General features: G+C 39.4%; 2 protein-coding genes across 3 annotated transcripts in view; one reads left to right on the plus strand and one right to left on the minus strand.

The window, feature by feature from the left end:
• Positions 1 to 6,296, minus strand: part of NAB1 (NGFI-A binding protein 1) — a 41,050-nt gene extending 34,754 nt beyond the window's left edge. Inside the window, exon 1 of one of the 2 annotated variants that reach the window (XM_045560335.1) lies at positions 6,028 to 6,296. The gene's annotated coding sequence lies outside the window, so the exon portion shown is untranslated. The remainder of the gene's footprint in view (positions 1 to 6,027) is intronic. The other variant, XM_045560333.1, reaches the window with a different exon arrangement.
• On the plus strand, positions 2,241 to 16,668 carry LOC123644107. Its single transcript, XM_045560281.1, has 3 exons — positions 2,241 to 2,330; positions 5,639 to 6,019; positions 16,488 to 16,668. The coding sequence occupies exons 1-3, from the start codon at positions 2,241 to 2,243 to the stop codon at positions 16,662 to 16,664; spliced, it is 648 nt and encodes a 215-aa protein (XP_045416237.1). The 3' UTR covers positions 16,665 to 16,668.
• Positions 16,669 to 17,833: the final 1,165 nt, after the last annotated feature.

The following is a 17,833-nucleotide window of genomic DNA, read 5'->3' on the forward strand; positions in this document are numbered from 1 at the left end:
TTTTCCAAAAAGCCTTCCCTCTGGCTGTAGGCATCCTCTCCCTTCTCTGAACCGCACACTTTCTCTCAGTCTCATTTTTTGCACTTATTCAAATACACCAACCACTGAACCAGTTCTGGGGATACAAAGGAAAGATGGTCCTTCATGGAGAACCAGTTAAGAGGAGACAGACAAGAAGCAGCCTATTAAACTATGGTAAATGCTATGCAATGCATTCAGGAGCCAGAGAACCAGGGAAATGACTTACCTGTCTCTGCAGAACAAGTTACTGCTAGGTTATAAGCACCCTGAGGACAGGAATTAGGTCCTATTAATCTTTTTGTATGTGTGTGTAATATTTAAACTTTTATTATTTCCTTCAAGTACAAATATACAAACATATTTGTGTGTATATATACACACATATACGTGCATATGTATATATAATTATCCTCAATAATTTCCTAAACTACTTCTACTCTATCTTTAATAATGCAATAAGAATTATAGTTTGAGACTTTATTTGGGAGGTACATGTCCACAGTGGTGAGGCTGTGAGAAAAAAGTACCTGAGGCACAAAATGACGTGGGTCAATGTGGTGAGATGTGTTATTGTTTTGGCTACTGCTTTAAAAAAGACTGCAGAGAGGGCTCTCTGGGGTCTGTTAGTTTGACATTATGTAACATCTTTGAGAAGGCTGAAAGATGGAACTATTTCCTGGAGAAGTTTACCAAAGAAAAAATGGAGAAGAAATATAACTGACCAGCTTCCTCCCACCTTCTATATATTTTTGTTGGTTAAGGTGAAGCCACTGGCAGCTCACTAACTCTACTGGGCTCACCATCACGGTGTTGCATCTAAACCTGAAAGCAGAAGGGCACCTTGTGGTGGGTGCTGACCTTCAAGGAAAGGGCAGGAGGCAATGCAGCATATCTGAGGTGGTGTAATGGGTTTATGCCCAATATGTAACTCTTGTCAACACTGTAAATAAAATCTTTATATTAACACCATTTCGTTGATCAACGTTTTGCCAATGAAAATCTCTTGAAATTACACACAAATATTATCAATTTCCAAAATCAAAGCAAAACAATTGTTTCTCTAGTGAAATATTTTTTCCATTTTTATCAAAATAACTAGTTTAATCATATTAAAAATACATAAATCAATAGCATTTTATACTCAATTGTATAAATTCTGACTGAAAAGCATTTAATATAAATGTGAATCAAAAAAGCAAATTTTAAATTTTATTAGAAAATTTTGCTTTTAAGATAAAATTTTATAATTTTTTATACCACTATTTTCTCTTTTAATTAATCTTTTATCCCCCTTGATTCCAAGTGTTCTTTTAAGAATAACATCTCTCCAAACATTGCTGTTGAATGAAGCCCAATGTTTGAGTCAGAATCTGACCAGCAACCTTCTTTCACATTCCAAAACGGATGTATTCTGTGTAAACTGGTGCCCCAATGAATTGCCAGTCTAATAACAGGACATCTGTTACTTTACCTACAATCCTTTTCATTCTCTTATCCTTAATACTTCCTCTATCTTAGAAGGCTATATGGTAGAGTCCCATAACACAACTATTTTTCCAAGCGATCAAAAGATACTCTCCCAAATATAGGAACTATACCTTGTGAGTCCAGCCCCAATACTTGCATTTTAAAAACTAAAGTTCAGTCATGAGAGATTCTAGGTCTTTTTCTTTCCTGTTCCTATAAAGTAAACACGGTGTAAGTTATCCCCAAATAACAAATATCTATCCTATTGTTATATTGAAATGAAGTCATAATCACTATTCTTGAATATTCTCCCCTCCATCCTATAGGAATCATTGTTATACACACATATGCAAACTATATATATATATATATATATACACACATATATATATATATATTTACATACAGCAATACTCATAAACACAATGAAGTCTACGGCAGACCCAGGAAAAGAGACTCTTTCAGAAGTAGGAAGAAACTAAGGGCTAAATCCCAATAAAGCCTGACTTATTTATGCAGAGGACTAGCAATTCCTTCCCCCCAACATAACCTGAAATTTTTACTTTAAAATTATCTGAGTTAATATTAATAGAAACTCTTACAGACTTACAAAAAATGTGAAAAGCCCTGGGAAGTTAAGAGCTCATGAGTCATTTACAGATTAAGGTGAATTAGTTCTACCAGATTGTTTTCTTCTTAACATCTACACAAGATCTGCTGTGCACTAAGGAAATGAAAGATTAAGATGGGAAATGGGGATGAAGAAAATAGGCAATCTGAGGACACAGACTACACTTAAAGCCTCTGAAGTGTTGCCAAATTTAGGAGAGTGTAGCTTGAAGGTACAGGGGCCTGGAAGAAGGTTGCAATGGCTGAAATCAAAAAGGTTTATAAAAAGCCAGAATTTGGCTTAGGGAAGAATGATCCTCGAGGAAGTAAATTCTTCTCACTTTTTTCCTCATCCTAAAACCCAGAACTCAAGCTTAAATGATTAAATATAGTTCAGTCACATTTCATGAGTTACTTAAGACTGCAGGGTTGCCCCAGGTATTATACTAACTCCTGTAACATGTGTTTTAAGTTCCAAACTATTTACCTAGGCACATTTATTAGTAAGCATTCAGTGCTATATCTTAAGTCAAGACGCTTTTGGATCTTATTACTGTCATAGCTATGAATTAAACATATAGCATTTAATGAATTAATGGTAATTTGGGAAAGAAACTTAAAATGTTCTACCCTATTCTTTTCTGAATTCTGAATGAAACTGGAAAAATATTTGTGAGACTCCTTAAAATTTTACTGAAAGTATTCAATGTGTAATTTTAAATTTATCAAATTTTAAAAAAGGAAATCAGATTTATTTTACTATTAAACAATAACTATCTGTAATTTAACTATGGTAACAAGCAAATACTAGCATTCACATAATGGCTGGAAATTCAACCAACCAATGGTCAAGTCATTCAACAAATATTAAGTGCCCTGTGAGCACAGAACATGTAGGTAATATATATAAATTTTATCATCTTTTCAGAAGTTTCTCTATAAAAATTAAATTAACATACAATGCAAATTAATGTGCCACTGCCTGAATACAATGTATTGAGAAATGACAAACTGTCTGAAAGCTTAATGGTATGTTTTAGCTGTGTGAATTCTCACAAGATGAGGATTACCATTTTTTCCCAGCATCAACTTTTCAAATTTCCCACTTGTTCCATTATTAAGTTTAAGGAGTATATTCTACTATTGTATGAGTTATTGAACATGTCAGATCACAAAGGGAATTTGCATTTAATATAATAACTGTACTATTCTTCATTCTACTACTCAAAAGAATGAAAGAAGCAGGTAAGATAAAAATAAATCCAAAGGAACTAGCAACCTTATATTATGCTTGAGTGGGTATTATTTATTCTGTAATGTATTTAATAAATTCCACAATATGCATAAAATTGATTATACATTAGTATGATCTTAAACTGTTCAAAACATATTACAAAATAGTCACTTCCATCCAGAACACAGCTTCACATTTAAAGGTAAATTTTACAGAGAATTCATTTCCAAAGATGCTCACAATAGCACCAACAAGAAGTGACTACAGGCTTGTTATAATGGCATAGAGGACGCCTAAGTCTTAGGTCAACAGATACAAAAACCTGACATAACTTGGGAGGCCGAAGCAGGAGGATCACTTGAGCCCAGGAGTTTGAGGCCAGCCTACGCAACATAGCAAGACCCTGTCTCTACATTAAAAAAAAAAAATTGACATACTTGGTTTCCATCCAACCATCTTTTATTTCAAATATTTGAAGTTCATGCAACAAATTCTTCAATGAGACCCCTACTTTATAATTTCTTCTTTCAAAGAAGCATCCACAGTGCCCATAGTGCAAACCCCCAAAATCTTTAATAATAAACCAATATGTTCTTAAAACATAATTAAAAGAAAGTATGTAATGCTTTAACTGATTCTGTAACAAGGAAAATGAAAATCTATTAACTCTCCTATACAACAGTGGATGTTATTTACTAGTCACAAAAAAGGGGAAACTTTTATTTAGCTGAGATTATTCAGTTGAATTAATTTTGAAACAAAATGAGAAAAATTATTTATTAGATATATCAAATTATTTACTAGACATACAAGCCCATTAAATGTTCTTGTATCAGTTATAGTTAACCTAGGGATTTTTATCATTTGAATTACATCCACAATTAGCAGACAGAATAAGATAAAAATCTACAGTGCCTCAATGTTTTTACTATTATTATTATTATTATTACTAGTGATATATTCACATGTAACAAGAGACCACCAAAGCGAGGAAAAACAAAATATTTCGAACATCAGGGTGGCATATTAACTTTAGGGAAAAATGGTAAAGATAATAAAATTAAAACAAGAAACCTTCCAACGGTTCCTTGAAATAATTTTCTTTCAAAACCTAATAATGTTCCAATATACAATACCCAAAACAAGGATAAAGAAGGCTGACCTTGCCAACCATCTGCAAAGTCTCAACAGAACCTTTGTTTGCATGTTAATACCTACCAGGACAAAACAATCTTTTAATCTTAATGAAAGGACAATATTAAATGTCTCAAGTAATGCAAATATGGAAGAAAAATGAATACTCTTGCATCTAAAGGCCACTTTTACTTGCACTTAGATTAGATTAGAAGCAGCTCTTTCAAGTCTTCAGGAAAAGATCAATCTCCACCCCAAAACACAGAAATCAATTCACATGCATCCTCTCTTCCAATACTTCTGAAAACCCGCAAATAAATTATGAAATGTCATAACTGGGTAAGTTGTTTGGGGAAAAAATTTCAAAAAAGTGAAAATCTAAGAGGGTAAGCCACTGCGTGCACACTCTTCTAACAAAACAGCGAAGCATTTCCTACATGACTAATCTATTTTAAATTCGGTTCCTCTGTTCCTATGCAATCTAATATTATCTATTAAAACTGCCAAAATATTTTTAAACAAGATCTGAGAATTTCCCTCTCAGCTTCTGATCTTTGCACTCCTTAAGTTGGCAGACTCGTCACTGGCAAACCAATTGGTAGTGACAAGTTACTCCAAATCGTCTCTTTCGGATGAAATTTTAAATTAACAGCCACCTAAAAATTTTCCATGTCTCCCGAATCTCAAGGAGCGAAGGGTAAGTATATTCAAATCTCCGATTCCTTCCGATCACCTGCTGCAAAACTTGATCTGCAGAATCTATAAATGCATATTCCAACTCAACTATCCTTTTCCCCAAGATCCTGCAACATTTAGGCTTACTAGAATTGTCGTTTCATATCTCAAGCTTTGTGAACTCTGAGCTTGCAGACCACAAATATCTAATAGCACTTTCAATGCTTCTCCATGATAAGGTCACACACCTCTGCATCCAAGGCTTGTATGTCCCACATGTGTTTGCAAATTCCTCCCTCGGCCTTAGAGGCACAAAGAGTCTCTCGCTTCCCTGCACCCCGGTGCCAAGTTTCTGTAAGCCACTTCCAAGCAAAACTCTCCTTCTGCTTTTAAAAAGAAAACTACATTCAGAAGGGGAGGATACCCAGGAAGAAAATTGAGATGGTAAGCGCAGCACTTTTATGAAGTAAACAAACAAAAAGACTGCCCCTGACGAAGAAGGCTGCGAAACTCGGGCCGGCGCGCACGGCCCACAGCGTACACCCACACACCACCCCACGTTCCCCCCGGTGCCGCCTGGCGACCCCTGCCCGGTTAGGAGAATGGACTCAGCACCCCGGCTTTACTCGGAGGGAAACGCACAAGTCACGGCCGCTGCCGCGCTCCCCTCCTGCCAGCGGCCCCCGCACACCCAATTTCTCCGGGAATCGCCCACACGGGCCCGAGGCCGCCCTCTGCTTCCGGCGGCGGCCGTGCGGAGCCCGCTTCCTCGGACGCCCGCCCCCGAAGTGCCGGCGCGACTCCGCCGCCCTAAGTTTGCCCGCGGCAGCGCGAACGCGTCCCGCACTTGGCCGAGCGGGAGCGGCGGTGTCCGCTGTGGTACGTACTCGGCCGGCAGCTGCAGCGGGCTTGGCGCGCTCTCCCCAAGGACTGCTCAGCCCCAACTCTGAAGTGCCGGCCCCCGGCTCTCCCTCCTCTGGCGGCTGCGGGAGCCGGGACGCCCCCGCTCCCATCGAAGGGGGAAGGGAAGGTGGTGGGTGCACTCTCCCTGCTCCCCTCCAGCTCAGGCCCGCCCGCCCCGACGGCGCTCGCTTGGCCGCGGTAGCGGCGGCGGCGGCTCCTCCGCGCTCAGGCGCGCGGGCGGCGGCGGCGGCGCCTCCCCCGCCGCGCCTTCTCCTCCCCTCCCCTCCCCCCTCGCCGCGCGCGCTGCACCCTCCTCCGCCGCCGCCGCCTCCACCCCCCGGCCGCTGTCACATTGGGAGATTCCGCTCTTGCTACATTCGCCGCTCAGGCTCCCGCCCACGCGCGGCCGAGTGACGCAGATCCCGGCGTGGGCCGCCGCGGGGCGGGGGCGGGGGCGGCCTCCGGGGCCAGGGCTCGGCCTCTTCCCGCCGCCCCCTCCGCGGAATCCGGAGGGCGGCCCATTCACACGGCAGCTGGGAGGAACCAAGTGGGCGCCCGGGAGGGGGCGGCTCCCGCGAGTCCCGCTCCGGGCGGGGAGGGGGCGAGAAGGAGGGAAAGCGGGCGGGGGACGGCGCCTCGGGCCTGCTCTCCAGCTGCGGAGCGAACTGGGAAGGTTTGCAATTAAAAAAAAAATTATGTGTGAGGTTCCCAATATAGTATTTCAAAGAGTACACCCCGGCAGATCCAACATCCCCCGGGAGGCTGACTTAAAAAAAATAGCGCGCCGGGCCCACTAATCCAGGCACCGGGCTCGCCCCCGCTCCCGCAGGCTCCCGGCGGAGGTGGGCGAGCAGGTGGGCCAGGTGCGCCCCTGCCCCGAAGGCGAGGCGTCCAGCGGGAAGTTGGCTGCGACCGCACGGAGGAGGAGGGGCGGCAGGTGCGCGGCGCAGCGAGGACCCGCGGTTTGGAGAATGTCTGCCTCGCCCACCTTGCCTCCTCCCCACCCCACCACCTCCCAGGCGTTGGGACGGGAGGAGGAGGGGAGGAATGGGAACCTACAAACCCGAAGTGCAGCTTTTACGACTGTCTCCCTGGCTGGGTAACTTAATTCCAACCTTTTCAACCTCCTGAAAACCTGCCAGTTAATGTTTTCTATTTGCATGAGACAGAAAAACGGCACTAATACAGTGCTGGAGTGTATATGTTAACATAGAGGTCCCAAGGTACAATATACAGTTTTTGAGTTTGGTTTGCATAAACTTTTCTAATCAAAGAAAGTATTAAAGCACCTTCAAAACTGTACTTACTCTACTTTAAAATCTATTATTCCTTTGTTTGCAAAAAAAATGGAAAAAATAACTCTCCGAATTTTAGCATTATGTTCTTGAAGGGTAGAGAGCATTCGTTAATTTAAAAGTACTACAAATACAGGTAGAATCCCGTTTTAACATACGTACAATAATTCAGTTTTATTGGAGGCCATTCCCACACCCTGGCTGGCCTCCCAGAGTGTGCCTACTTTGCTAATAGGGATACAAGGCATTCTTTGAGATGGGAAATTCTTCCAGCTGTATCTTTATGTTGCAGCAATGGATAGGATGATGATAGTATTGAAAGAAAAAGACCAGTAAAATCCAGGACCCTTTTTTCTTTCTTCAAAAGCACATTATAGAAATGAGTGATACCACAATGGAATATATATATAAAATTAAAAAATCTATTTCTTCATGGTTAGTAACAAGTTCTGTCTGAAGTAGCTGAGTTGTTATTTCAAATGAATAACCATGTTTAATTCCTCAAAGTCTTCAACTGAAGAAATCAGTGCTGGAAATTTCTCTTAGCCTCTGTAATTCACGGTTTTTGCAGCTGTGGATGCTGTCCTGCTAAAGAGAAAGTTAACTTAGGTTGTTACAGTAAAACAAAGACTATTGAGGCAATTTCTTGGCTGGTTGGGAAAGGTAGAAGTTAACGAATGTTCAGGCAACAAAATCTATAAAATTCTCTTCTAATTCCTCTCTGGAATTCTGATGTTTTGCAAACACTGTTGGTTCTGAACAGCTAGAGAAAAATAACTTTCTTCCATAGCGATGTACAACCACGGATTCATGAGTCACAAAATGAGTAGTCTTACCTGAACTATTGAGCCTTCAAGTGGAATTGTTTCCAGAGTTGGAGGAAACAACTTTTAATCCTCTTCCCAAGCTTGTCTATGTCTGGCTGAACATGATGCTGAAAAGGAAATGTGTCAAGGCAGATACTTTCTATTCTGACTTGTAACTGGTTGTTTCTACAGTTAAACACTAAAATCTCTCCTTGTTTGTTTTCCGGGCACATTTAGATAGTGTATTCTTCCCACATGAAGAATGGCATTTTTGGCCCACTTTGCTTTGCCTTAAACGCCCTATGGTGGTGGGGAAAGTGGTGGGAGGAAGGAAAATGAAGGAAAGATAAAATTTTAAGCTTTTAGGCATCCAATTCTGTATGTCTGTATTACAACACTGTAGTCAATATGGTTGCTAAAAAAGAATTGAGTCATTCACCTGTATCTGAGACAATGAAGAAACATTGAACATCATTTTTCACCTTCCACTTTTTGTCATTCATGCCATCCCTAAACACCACCTCCTCTCCTCCAGCACACAAAGTCTTCTCCCACTCCCAGACCCTAGGGATTTGTTAAGGGAGAGAGAAGAGATGCACATTCCATCCTGGAAGGTAACAATTATGGTATCTGATTATTTCTGAAGGCCCTCTGGTAGAGATCAAACAGTTTCAGGGGTTTAAAGTTTTCTTGGAGGCAATCCCAGGTAGGCATAAGAGAATGTAGTGACACAAATAGTTCCCATTCAGACTGCTTTGAATATCTTTTGTTAACCATCCATGCGATAGTTTTGGGTTCTCTGGCTTGATTTTACTATAAATACCTATATATTGAAGTTACTCATTTATTCAGTACAGATTGTTGTGCACTAATTATGTGCCAGGTTTGGGGCTGTGTGCTTGGGACACAGACAAGTCATGTTGCCCTGCCCTCAGGACTTTTCTATAAAACAGTGAAAAGAAGGAGAGCAAAGGAAATCTAAAGGCAAAGGAATATGTTTTGTGTTTCTTTTTACAGTTTTTATTGTTTTTTTCATGCATTCTAAAAGATGAATATAAAAACTACTAAGGAATAAGGTAATGATATTCTTTTCATAACATTCCCTTGAACCCAAATCACAATAAAATAAAAATAATTTTCTTAAAAGTGGAAACATCATGTTTCATGCTGTATTTCAATAAGAGCCTAAAGGACACCGGAGTGTAATTTCCAAGAGGGTAGAAGTTTTTGTCTGTCGTGGTCTTTTATTCACTAATGTATATTCAGTGCCTAGAACAGTAGTTGACATACTTCATAAATATTTGTTGACTGAATGAAACGGAAAATATGAACTGAGTAGAAAATAGAGTTTTTGTATTTTGTAGATGTTCTTAGTATGAATTATATTTCCTAATAGAAGTATCTAAAATGTGATATCTACTTCTGATTAAATATATAACATTTCCAATAAAATATTAAGAGTAAGAATATATGTAAAAGTACCATGTAAACTGCAAAGTAATGTTAGAATTTTACTAAAGTAATTCATGTTAAATTTGTAGGAACAAATTTCTTTTAGCAAAGAGTGAATGAATATACCAAATTCTGAATTTTAACACCATTTGAAAAGTACCCTGAGAATATATCAAATTCAGGTTTTTACCCATTATTCATTTGTGCTTATTCTTAGGAACATCACTTGCAAATATCATCCCAGGCCTAATTTCTTATCTATAAGATCAAGGGTAATGCCGAACTGCTTCTGATGGCTTCAATAAATACTACTTGTACAGTTTTAAATTTTGAAAACACTTTTTAAAAATTTTGAAAGCTTTCTTCCAGATTGTTCACTTAGTTTTTGTTTTTACCTGATAGGAGTAGATTTGGGAGAAACTTATTTTACAGGTCTATTCATACTTTTAACACATAATGTGGAATGTGTCATAGTAGACAGCCAAATATGGTATGTATTTCCCCTCTTGGAAAACCAAATTTTCCCTCTTGAGTTTAAAAATTAGAGATAAAGGCAGGGCGCGGTGGCTCATGCCTGTGATCCTAGCACTCTGGGAGGCCAAGGCGGGTGGATTGTTTGAGCTCAGGAGTTCGAGAACAGCCTGAGCAAGAGCGAGACCCCATCTCTACTAAAAAATAGAAAGAAATTATCTGGCCAACTAAAATATATATATACAAAAAATTAGCCGGGCATGGTGGCACATGCCTGTAGTACCAGCTACTCGGGAGGCTGAGGCAGGAGGATCGCTTAAGCCCAGGAGTTTGAGGTTGCTGTGAGCTAGGCTGACGCCACAGCACTCACTCTAGCCTGGGCAACAAAGCGAGACTCTGTCTCAAAAAAAAAAAAAAAATTAGAGATAAAGAATCATTTTTTCCTGGTTCTGAATGGGAGTTGAAATTGATAGAAAATAGAATATAATGTGTACCATTGAAAATATACAATCAGTGCACATAACACACCTTTGAAAACAAGACCGGTTGACAGTAAATGAACAGTTCTCCTTCCCTTTATTTTCTAATGGCCCTGTCAAAGCATGGGAAGTGTGCAGAGATGATTCGTGATGGAAAGTGCACAGTGGCATTAAATAGCAGTAAATCACATACAGAACAAGTTATTCCCTTTTCAATTCTCTTTCAGTCCTTCCGAAGGAAGAAATCTAAGTTGGTGCCAGTATTTCTCTAATCCCTCTAATATTTGCTAAATCTGTTTTTTTTACAAAGAGAAAACAGGCTTTAGCTCAGAGCCTTTGACAGGCCTCAGTATATAACTAAAATTTAATAGCATTGTTTTCCTTGTATTTGTTTTTATGGTTATCTTCTATAGAGGCAAATGAGATTCATTATCCACTTAGTATAATCAAAATATCTTTTAAATATACTTACTTGAGTAAAAAACAAAACCCTGAATGTCCAAAAGAAAACTATTAAGTAAATACCATTATAATGGTGCAAGAAAATAATAGCAAACATGTATCGAGAACCTAGTATGTGCTGTACCATTTTATTAATTCATTAGATCCTTGAAACAACATTATGAAGTATGTACTATCATTCACACCATCATTCTGTTGTAGAGATGAGGAAATCAAGATGTGTGGTTCTGTGTATAAGGTCACTTGGGAGAGCTAGGCTCTAAGGCAAAAAACTCTGTCCCAGAGCCCATGTCCAGACCATTACACTAATGGTCCCAAGATGCCAAGTCAGTGCCAGAGGTTTCAGAAACACTGTCTAACACATTTCTCCCATTTTTAAAGGTCCTGCCACTCCTTCCCTGAACAGCACCACGTCCCTCAATATCTTCTATTTTCCCTAACTTCCATTACACTTCCCTTTTTTGCCGTGTGGAAGGCTCATATTTATTTATGCATCTTTAGTTGCTTCATTTGTGTTCATCCTAAATATGATATAATCTCCCTTGGGGACAGGAACTGTCTATTATACTTTTCTTTAATTCAGTAAATATATGTTTAACAGGATTTTTAAAAAATTGTTGTCAAAATTGCTTAATGATTAGTGCATTTGCAAAAATAAGGAATTCTTTTGACCACAAAAAAACCATTTCTACATTATAAAACTAAAAAAAAGTTTTTAGTAAAAAAAAATGTAGAAAGGTGGTAGTGGTTCTGACATTTGAGTGAAAATTTCACTGAAAGAGCATTAATTTATTACTTTCAGAAAGATTTCTTTAAAATGCTTCAGTGATTCAAAATAAAAGAAAGTATAATAGATTTAAAATGTTCTCAGAGGAGAGAAAGAATAATTTTATGGCGTATGACCTATAAGATCTGAGATACAATATAATTCTCTCCTAGTGTTATCCTGTTATTGCTTCAGAACAATTCTATACTTATCAAATTTTCCACTCTATGTGGTGGTGGCCTTGCAATTAACTGAGTCATATACAGTGTTCATATTGCCAGAAATATAATTAAAATTTCCCTTATTTTGCAATATGAGATTTAAAACTTTGGAAGTATATTGTAGATTAAAATAGATTTTTAAATGTATGAAGATTTGAATATTTTTAAATATATGGAGATTATAAACAAATTTCTTAAAGACAATAGGAATATACAATAACTGATAATTTCAAGATAGTTCCTCTTTGTAAGGCTGGTGGCGGGCACCCCTCCCCTTCCTAATGGAAAAAGAAGAAGCCCACGAGACCTGCCAAGGACAATGCCTGCAAGGCCCAGCTAAGTTAAAGGACGACCACACCTGAATGGTTACCCTGATAAGAGTCTCGGTTCCTAGAGTCCACACATACCACCAGCCCCTCCTATTTCTCAATACCCGCCCTAAAACTGCAACGGAAAATTCCTTGCTCTCCCCCACCATAAATCTTCCTGACAAAGAAACCCCTACCCCCAGCCCTAAAAACATATGTAAACCCACTCAGACTTCTGGGCGATGCGACTTTTCAGGTCTCTCCCCCACCCCCCCTACCCCCCCGGGACCCGAAAATCTCACCCGGGTCTCTCTCTTGGGACTCGTTACCCTCACCCAGGAGCGCCCAATAAAGCCTCTTTACTTATCCCTTTCAACTCAAGTAGTCTTTCTTTCTCTGGCGCCGGCCAATCCAAAAAACCTTACACTCTTCTAAAAAATAAGCAAATCTTTAAGCATTACATTTTATTATACTACAAAAATTTGTTTTTCTTTTTTTTTTTGAGACAGAGTCTCACTTTGTTGCCCAGGCTAGAGTGAGTGCCTTCGCATCAGCCTAGCTCACAGCAACCTCAAACTCCTGGGCTTAAGCGATCCTACTGCCTCAGCCTCCCAAGAAGCTGGGACTACAGGCATGCGCCACCATGCCCAGCTAATTTTTTCTATATATATTTTTAGTTGGCCAGATAATTTTTATTTCTATTTTTTTTTTTTTTTAGTAGAGATGGGGTCTTGCTCAGGCTGGTCTCAAACTTCTGACCTTGAGCGATCCACCCGCCTCGGCCTCCCAGAGTGCTAGGATTACAGGCGTGAGCCACTGCGCCCGGGCTATACTACAAAATTTTAAGGTGAAAAGGATTATGGAGTTCACCTAGTTCAACCTCCTTTATGTATTCAAAGTATATTCAAATACTTTGCAGAAATTCAACATACAACTGATTTAGTTTCCAATTATTTATTTCTTTTTAAGTTGGTTATTTTGAACTTATAATGCAATCTTGTTGGTAGAAATGAATGAGATGATTAGGTTTGCAGATTGGATGGGCTACCAATGCTTATAAAATGCAAGTGAAAATATTATATTATAGACTTTTAGGAGACTGGGTGGGATTTTAGAAATCATCTAATTCAGTTGCCTACTACAGATAAGGAAATTTATACCATATATTGCTATAAAGATCAAAAAATATATTAGGCAGTAAATACAACAGTCAATTGAATGAAGAATAATTATGGTTTTATTTTAAAAGTTTGTGTTTAAGACAAAAGAGAATGTAAATGGAAATTTTTGAAGACTTTCTAAAGAGAGTTGCTGGACATTTTTTGAGGATTAGAGCCGTGTTTTTTTTTTTTCCTCTATCCTTTCTCTTCGGCAACAGTGGTTACAAATCAGCTACTCTGTCTTCTCTTACCAACTCTTTCCTTTTCTCTGTGCAGGACTTCTATAGTTTACTGTTCTGTAACACTGTTTTAGGTCTCCATCACACAGGCCACTGTCAACTAATTCCTGGCAATTAATAATTCTTGACTAATTACCCAAGCCAAGGTGGAGAGTAGGTAAAAAATGCTCTGCTCACCATCTCTGGAATTTATTCAAACCATCTTCCATTTGCACACTTCATTTTAGCTTTCTTGTTCCTCATACTTCTATGTTTGGCTTTTCCTTTCTTTTCCCCATTTGCTAAGACCGACATCAAGTCTCTCACTTTCCCAGCTCAGTCTCTGAGCTTGTCTCTTTTTCTAGGTGTACCGTCTGCAGCTAAGGGACCCAGCAGCTGGAGTACCCCTTATAAGCACTCCACATAGGGTGGATGGAGAATTTCTTTATTTCTTTGACAAAGGTGTGTGACCTGTCAGCCAAGAAGATGTGGGACTTTTTCTTATTCATAAAAGTCTCAAGGAAGTAGGAAGAGAGCTTGTAAAGGAAGAGAGCCCTTCTTGAAATAAATGGGCAAGAATTGGAAGAAAGTGGGGAGAGAGGAAGGAGATTAAAGAAGATACCTATATGTTTGCGAGACACTGATTAAAGTGGACATAACTATTCTGGGAGAAGTGGAAAACCAAAGAAAAAGTACCAAGCACATGACTCACCTGAAGAAGAAGAAAGAAAGGCAGAGGAGGCAGAGAAGAGATCATCCTCATATAAACTCCCCCAAGCTAGCCACAAATTCTTGCTCTTGGCCTGTGACAGATGGGAGTGATAGGAAGGAGGAGCTGGGACAGATCTGCAGGGAGAGGGAACAAACAGTAGTCAGTCTTCTCTCTTCACTTATTTTTTAGTTAGATTGGGAGAGGTAGTATGTGTATAAGGTACAGGTGTGTATCAGGAAAAGGAAAGAAAAACAGAATAGGTTCAAAAACTACCCCACCACACCATGTGTTTTCATCATGCTTGTTCAAATATTTTCCTGAGTTGCCTTATCACCCAACCAGCTACAAAGAAATTGAATGTGTGAATGTTGATGAGTCGGGCTAATTGTCACAACAAATTACTCAACACTGACTACCTTCTAGGAGCAGACACTTAGAAAGGACAATGCACAATGCATGTATTTTACAATAAGAGATTTTTAAACTACTGCAAAAAAGATAAATCAAACATAGTTCTGTTCATGTATAATTGCAAAGTTACATCTTAACTGTTTGAATTATGTTGTTGTGCTTACCCAGACTTAGACATCCTGACTCATCAGCCTACCCAGGACTGGCAATAATATGTGGTAGTCAAAAAGTTTAAGGACTCTATTGCTGTATTTTTTCATTTCCTACTGTAACAACTATTTCTAATAGTGGCAGAGAGAGTTCTCCAACTATAGAATATATTCCTTCAATAAAATGTTCTAAATCATCCCGGTGTTAGTGAGGTTAGGGGCTCTTAATTGCTAGTAAAAAGATAAACATTGAGAAGGGCAGTTTGGCAAATTGAACCAAGAGTTTCAGAGTGTTCACATAATTTCATCCAAAAGATTCACTTCTAGAATATTATCTTATGTTTATAAACACTTAAGGAGAATATTTATCACAACATTATTTGTAAAATTGAAAAACAGAAACATCAAAAATAATGTATTGGTTAAATAAGTTTTATCATATCTATATGGTAGAATATATTCAGGTAATAATAATGGGAACTGCTCATATGTTAATAATATTACAGGTAAAAATAGAACAGAACAATCTATAATCTCTCTACCTAAATAAAGGTGGAAGGAAATTTACTAAATGTTAGCAATAGTTATCTCTGGGTGGGTATCATAGATAATTTTTATTTTCTTCTTCATACTTTCAGTTTTTAGAAATTTCAACAATAAACATGTATTGTTTTGAAGATCAGAAAACATTTAAATGTTACTTTGAAAAAAGATCCTGCTTCAAAAACAATTTAAAATGAAATGAAAATGAAATAAAATTGTACTATGTTCATCCACTTGTTTGAAGATGTCAATAAAAATCAGGAGCTTATCCAGCAAATATATATTGAGCATTTAGTACATAATCTGTCCTGTAGAACTACATGTCTTTGAGAGCCTACGATGTCAGATAGATTTATACACACACACACACACACACACACACATACTGCTTGCTTGAACTGCGTTAATCTGATATCACAAATACATTTTCTTCATTTCTGATAAATCATTCAAGCATGTATCCACTTGTATCTTCTTCTTGAGGATCCTCCAACTGCAGGGACCTGTGTCTTCCCAGGGCTTTTGCAGTTCAAAATGTGACATTCTCCGGGCTTCCACACCCAAACAATGACAGAACTGGCATCTGGGCTGTCTCTGATGCCCGTTTCATGCTGTCTCTGTTTAGCTGCAGAAAACTGGGCCCACCAGGTGCAGTACAGTTGTGCTGGTTGAGACCCATCCACAGGCTGCTATGGTTCTTTAGGGGAGAAGAGTGGAGCCCACTCTCTCCAAGACTGACACTTTCAGGCTCAGCTTTTTCTTCATTTCAGAAACCATCTCCCAGGAGTGCTGGCTCCAAACCCAAAGCTGCCCCCACTTCCCATCCAGGCACCAAACCACCAGCAACAGCTCTGTTTCAAACTTGTACATTAGAAGTAGTTTGAATTTATTGACTACTTTTTGATAGATTTTAATTTTGTCTTGCAGTATCTTTTCTGACTTCAATTGATTTTGAGCCACTTTTCTCATTCCTGTCCTTCCAATCTCTCAGTTTGCCCAACTGTTGAGGTTAATTTTCCTGGAGACTACTGACATTGCTGTGAAGTGTCCCATGGCAGGCTGCCCAGATGCTTACGATCCAGACCCTCTGAGCACCAGGCAAGAATGGACATGCAGAGAAGCAGATGGACGGTGTGAGGACAATCAAGCACAGGAAAAGACGTTGTAAAGAAATTTGGAACAGTCCAGGCTTCCCACACAGCAGAGTGGGCTGACAACTGGGACTCCTCTCTGAGAAAGAAGGGCAGCTCAGCGCTACCAGAAATCAGATTGCTCCTTACTCCGTGGGCTCTTGCAGGCCTTCAGGCAACATCGCTAGCTCCCCACCTCCCCCTTCCTTCCCCTTCACCTCCCTCTCAAGCACCCAGTGTGCTACTGATGTTTGAGTTTATTCCCTGACAAGGAAGAACGTGATCTGATCCTGGTGGTGTTAAGGTTGCAGTGTGCTACTTTTCCAAAGATGTATATACCTGGAAATTATTCGATTGTTCAACAATTAAGCAGCAGCTAAGACACACTAAGCCTATATGCACAAGAAAATTGTTTTTAAAAATCTCTGCCCTAATTCCTGGTCTCGAAAGGAGAATAGACATGTCAATGAGCACATTATAAGATGTTCTTAGTCACACAAAGAAAGATCAAAGGTTCTGTCTTGGGAGGGGCAGAGGGGTGAAAGTCAGGAGGCCTTATAAGCAAGCAACAATTGGGCAGGTCTGGAAGGATGACTTTAATAGAAAGACTCAGGAAGGGCAGAAGGCAGTGAAACATTATGAGCATGAGCATTGACTTAGGGAAATAACTGTAAAATGAAACATAACTGGTTCCAAATGACTTGAGAATGAGATGTGAAGAGGGCAGAGACAGAAGATGAAGGTGCAGGGACCAAGTTATGCAGGGGTCTCATCTGACATGCTAAGCAGCCTGGACTTCATCCTGTAGCTGTGGTTCTCACCTTCAGTGATTGCAAGGATCAAGCTGGGAATGTCAGACATCGGAATAGTAGATACAAGTAAGGGAAGAGAGAAGTGATTGGAAGGGGAGCAAGGGAGCTTCTGAAGTGCTGGCAAGGCTTTCTTGTTCTGGGCCATGGTTATATGGATGTTCACTTTTTTATAATGCATTGAACTGCACATTTATTTTTCTGTATTTTTCTTACTGTATGCTATACCTCTCAATTATTAAAAAAGTTTTTAAAAAAATCAAGCAGCATTATTTGTTGAAAACATGGATTGCAGGGTCTCGCCCTCAGAAAGACTGATTGAGCAGGCCTGGGCTGGGACTCAGGAATCTGTGTTTTTAAAACAATTACCTTAGGGGATCTGAAGCCAGAAGGGACCC

Source organism: Lemur catta, chromosome 8 (assembly GCF_020740605.2).
Source record: "Lemur catta isolate mLemCat1 chromosome 8, mLemCat1.pri, whole genome shotgun sequence".
In the NCBI taxonomy this organism is placed as follows: Eukaryota; Metazoa; Chordata; class Mammalia; order Primates; family Lemuridae; genus Lemur; species Lemur catta.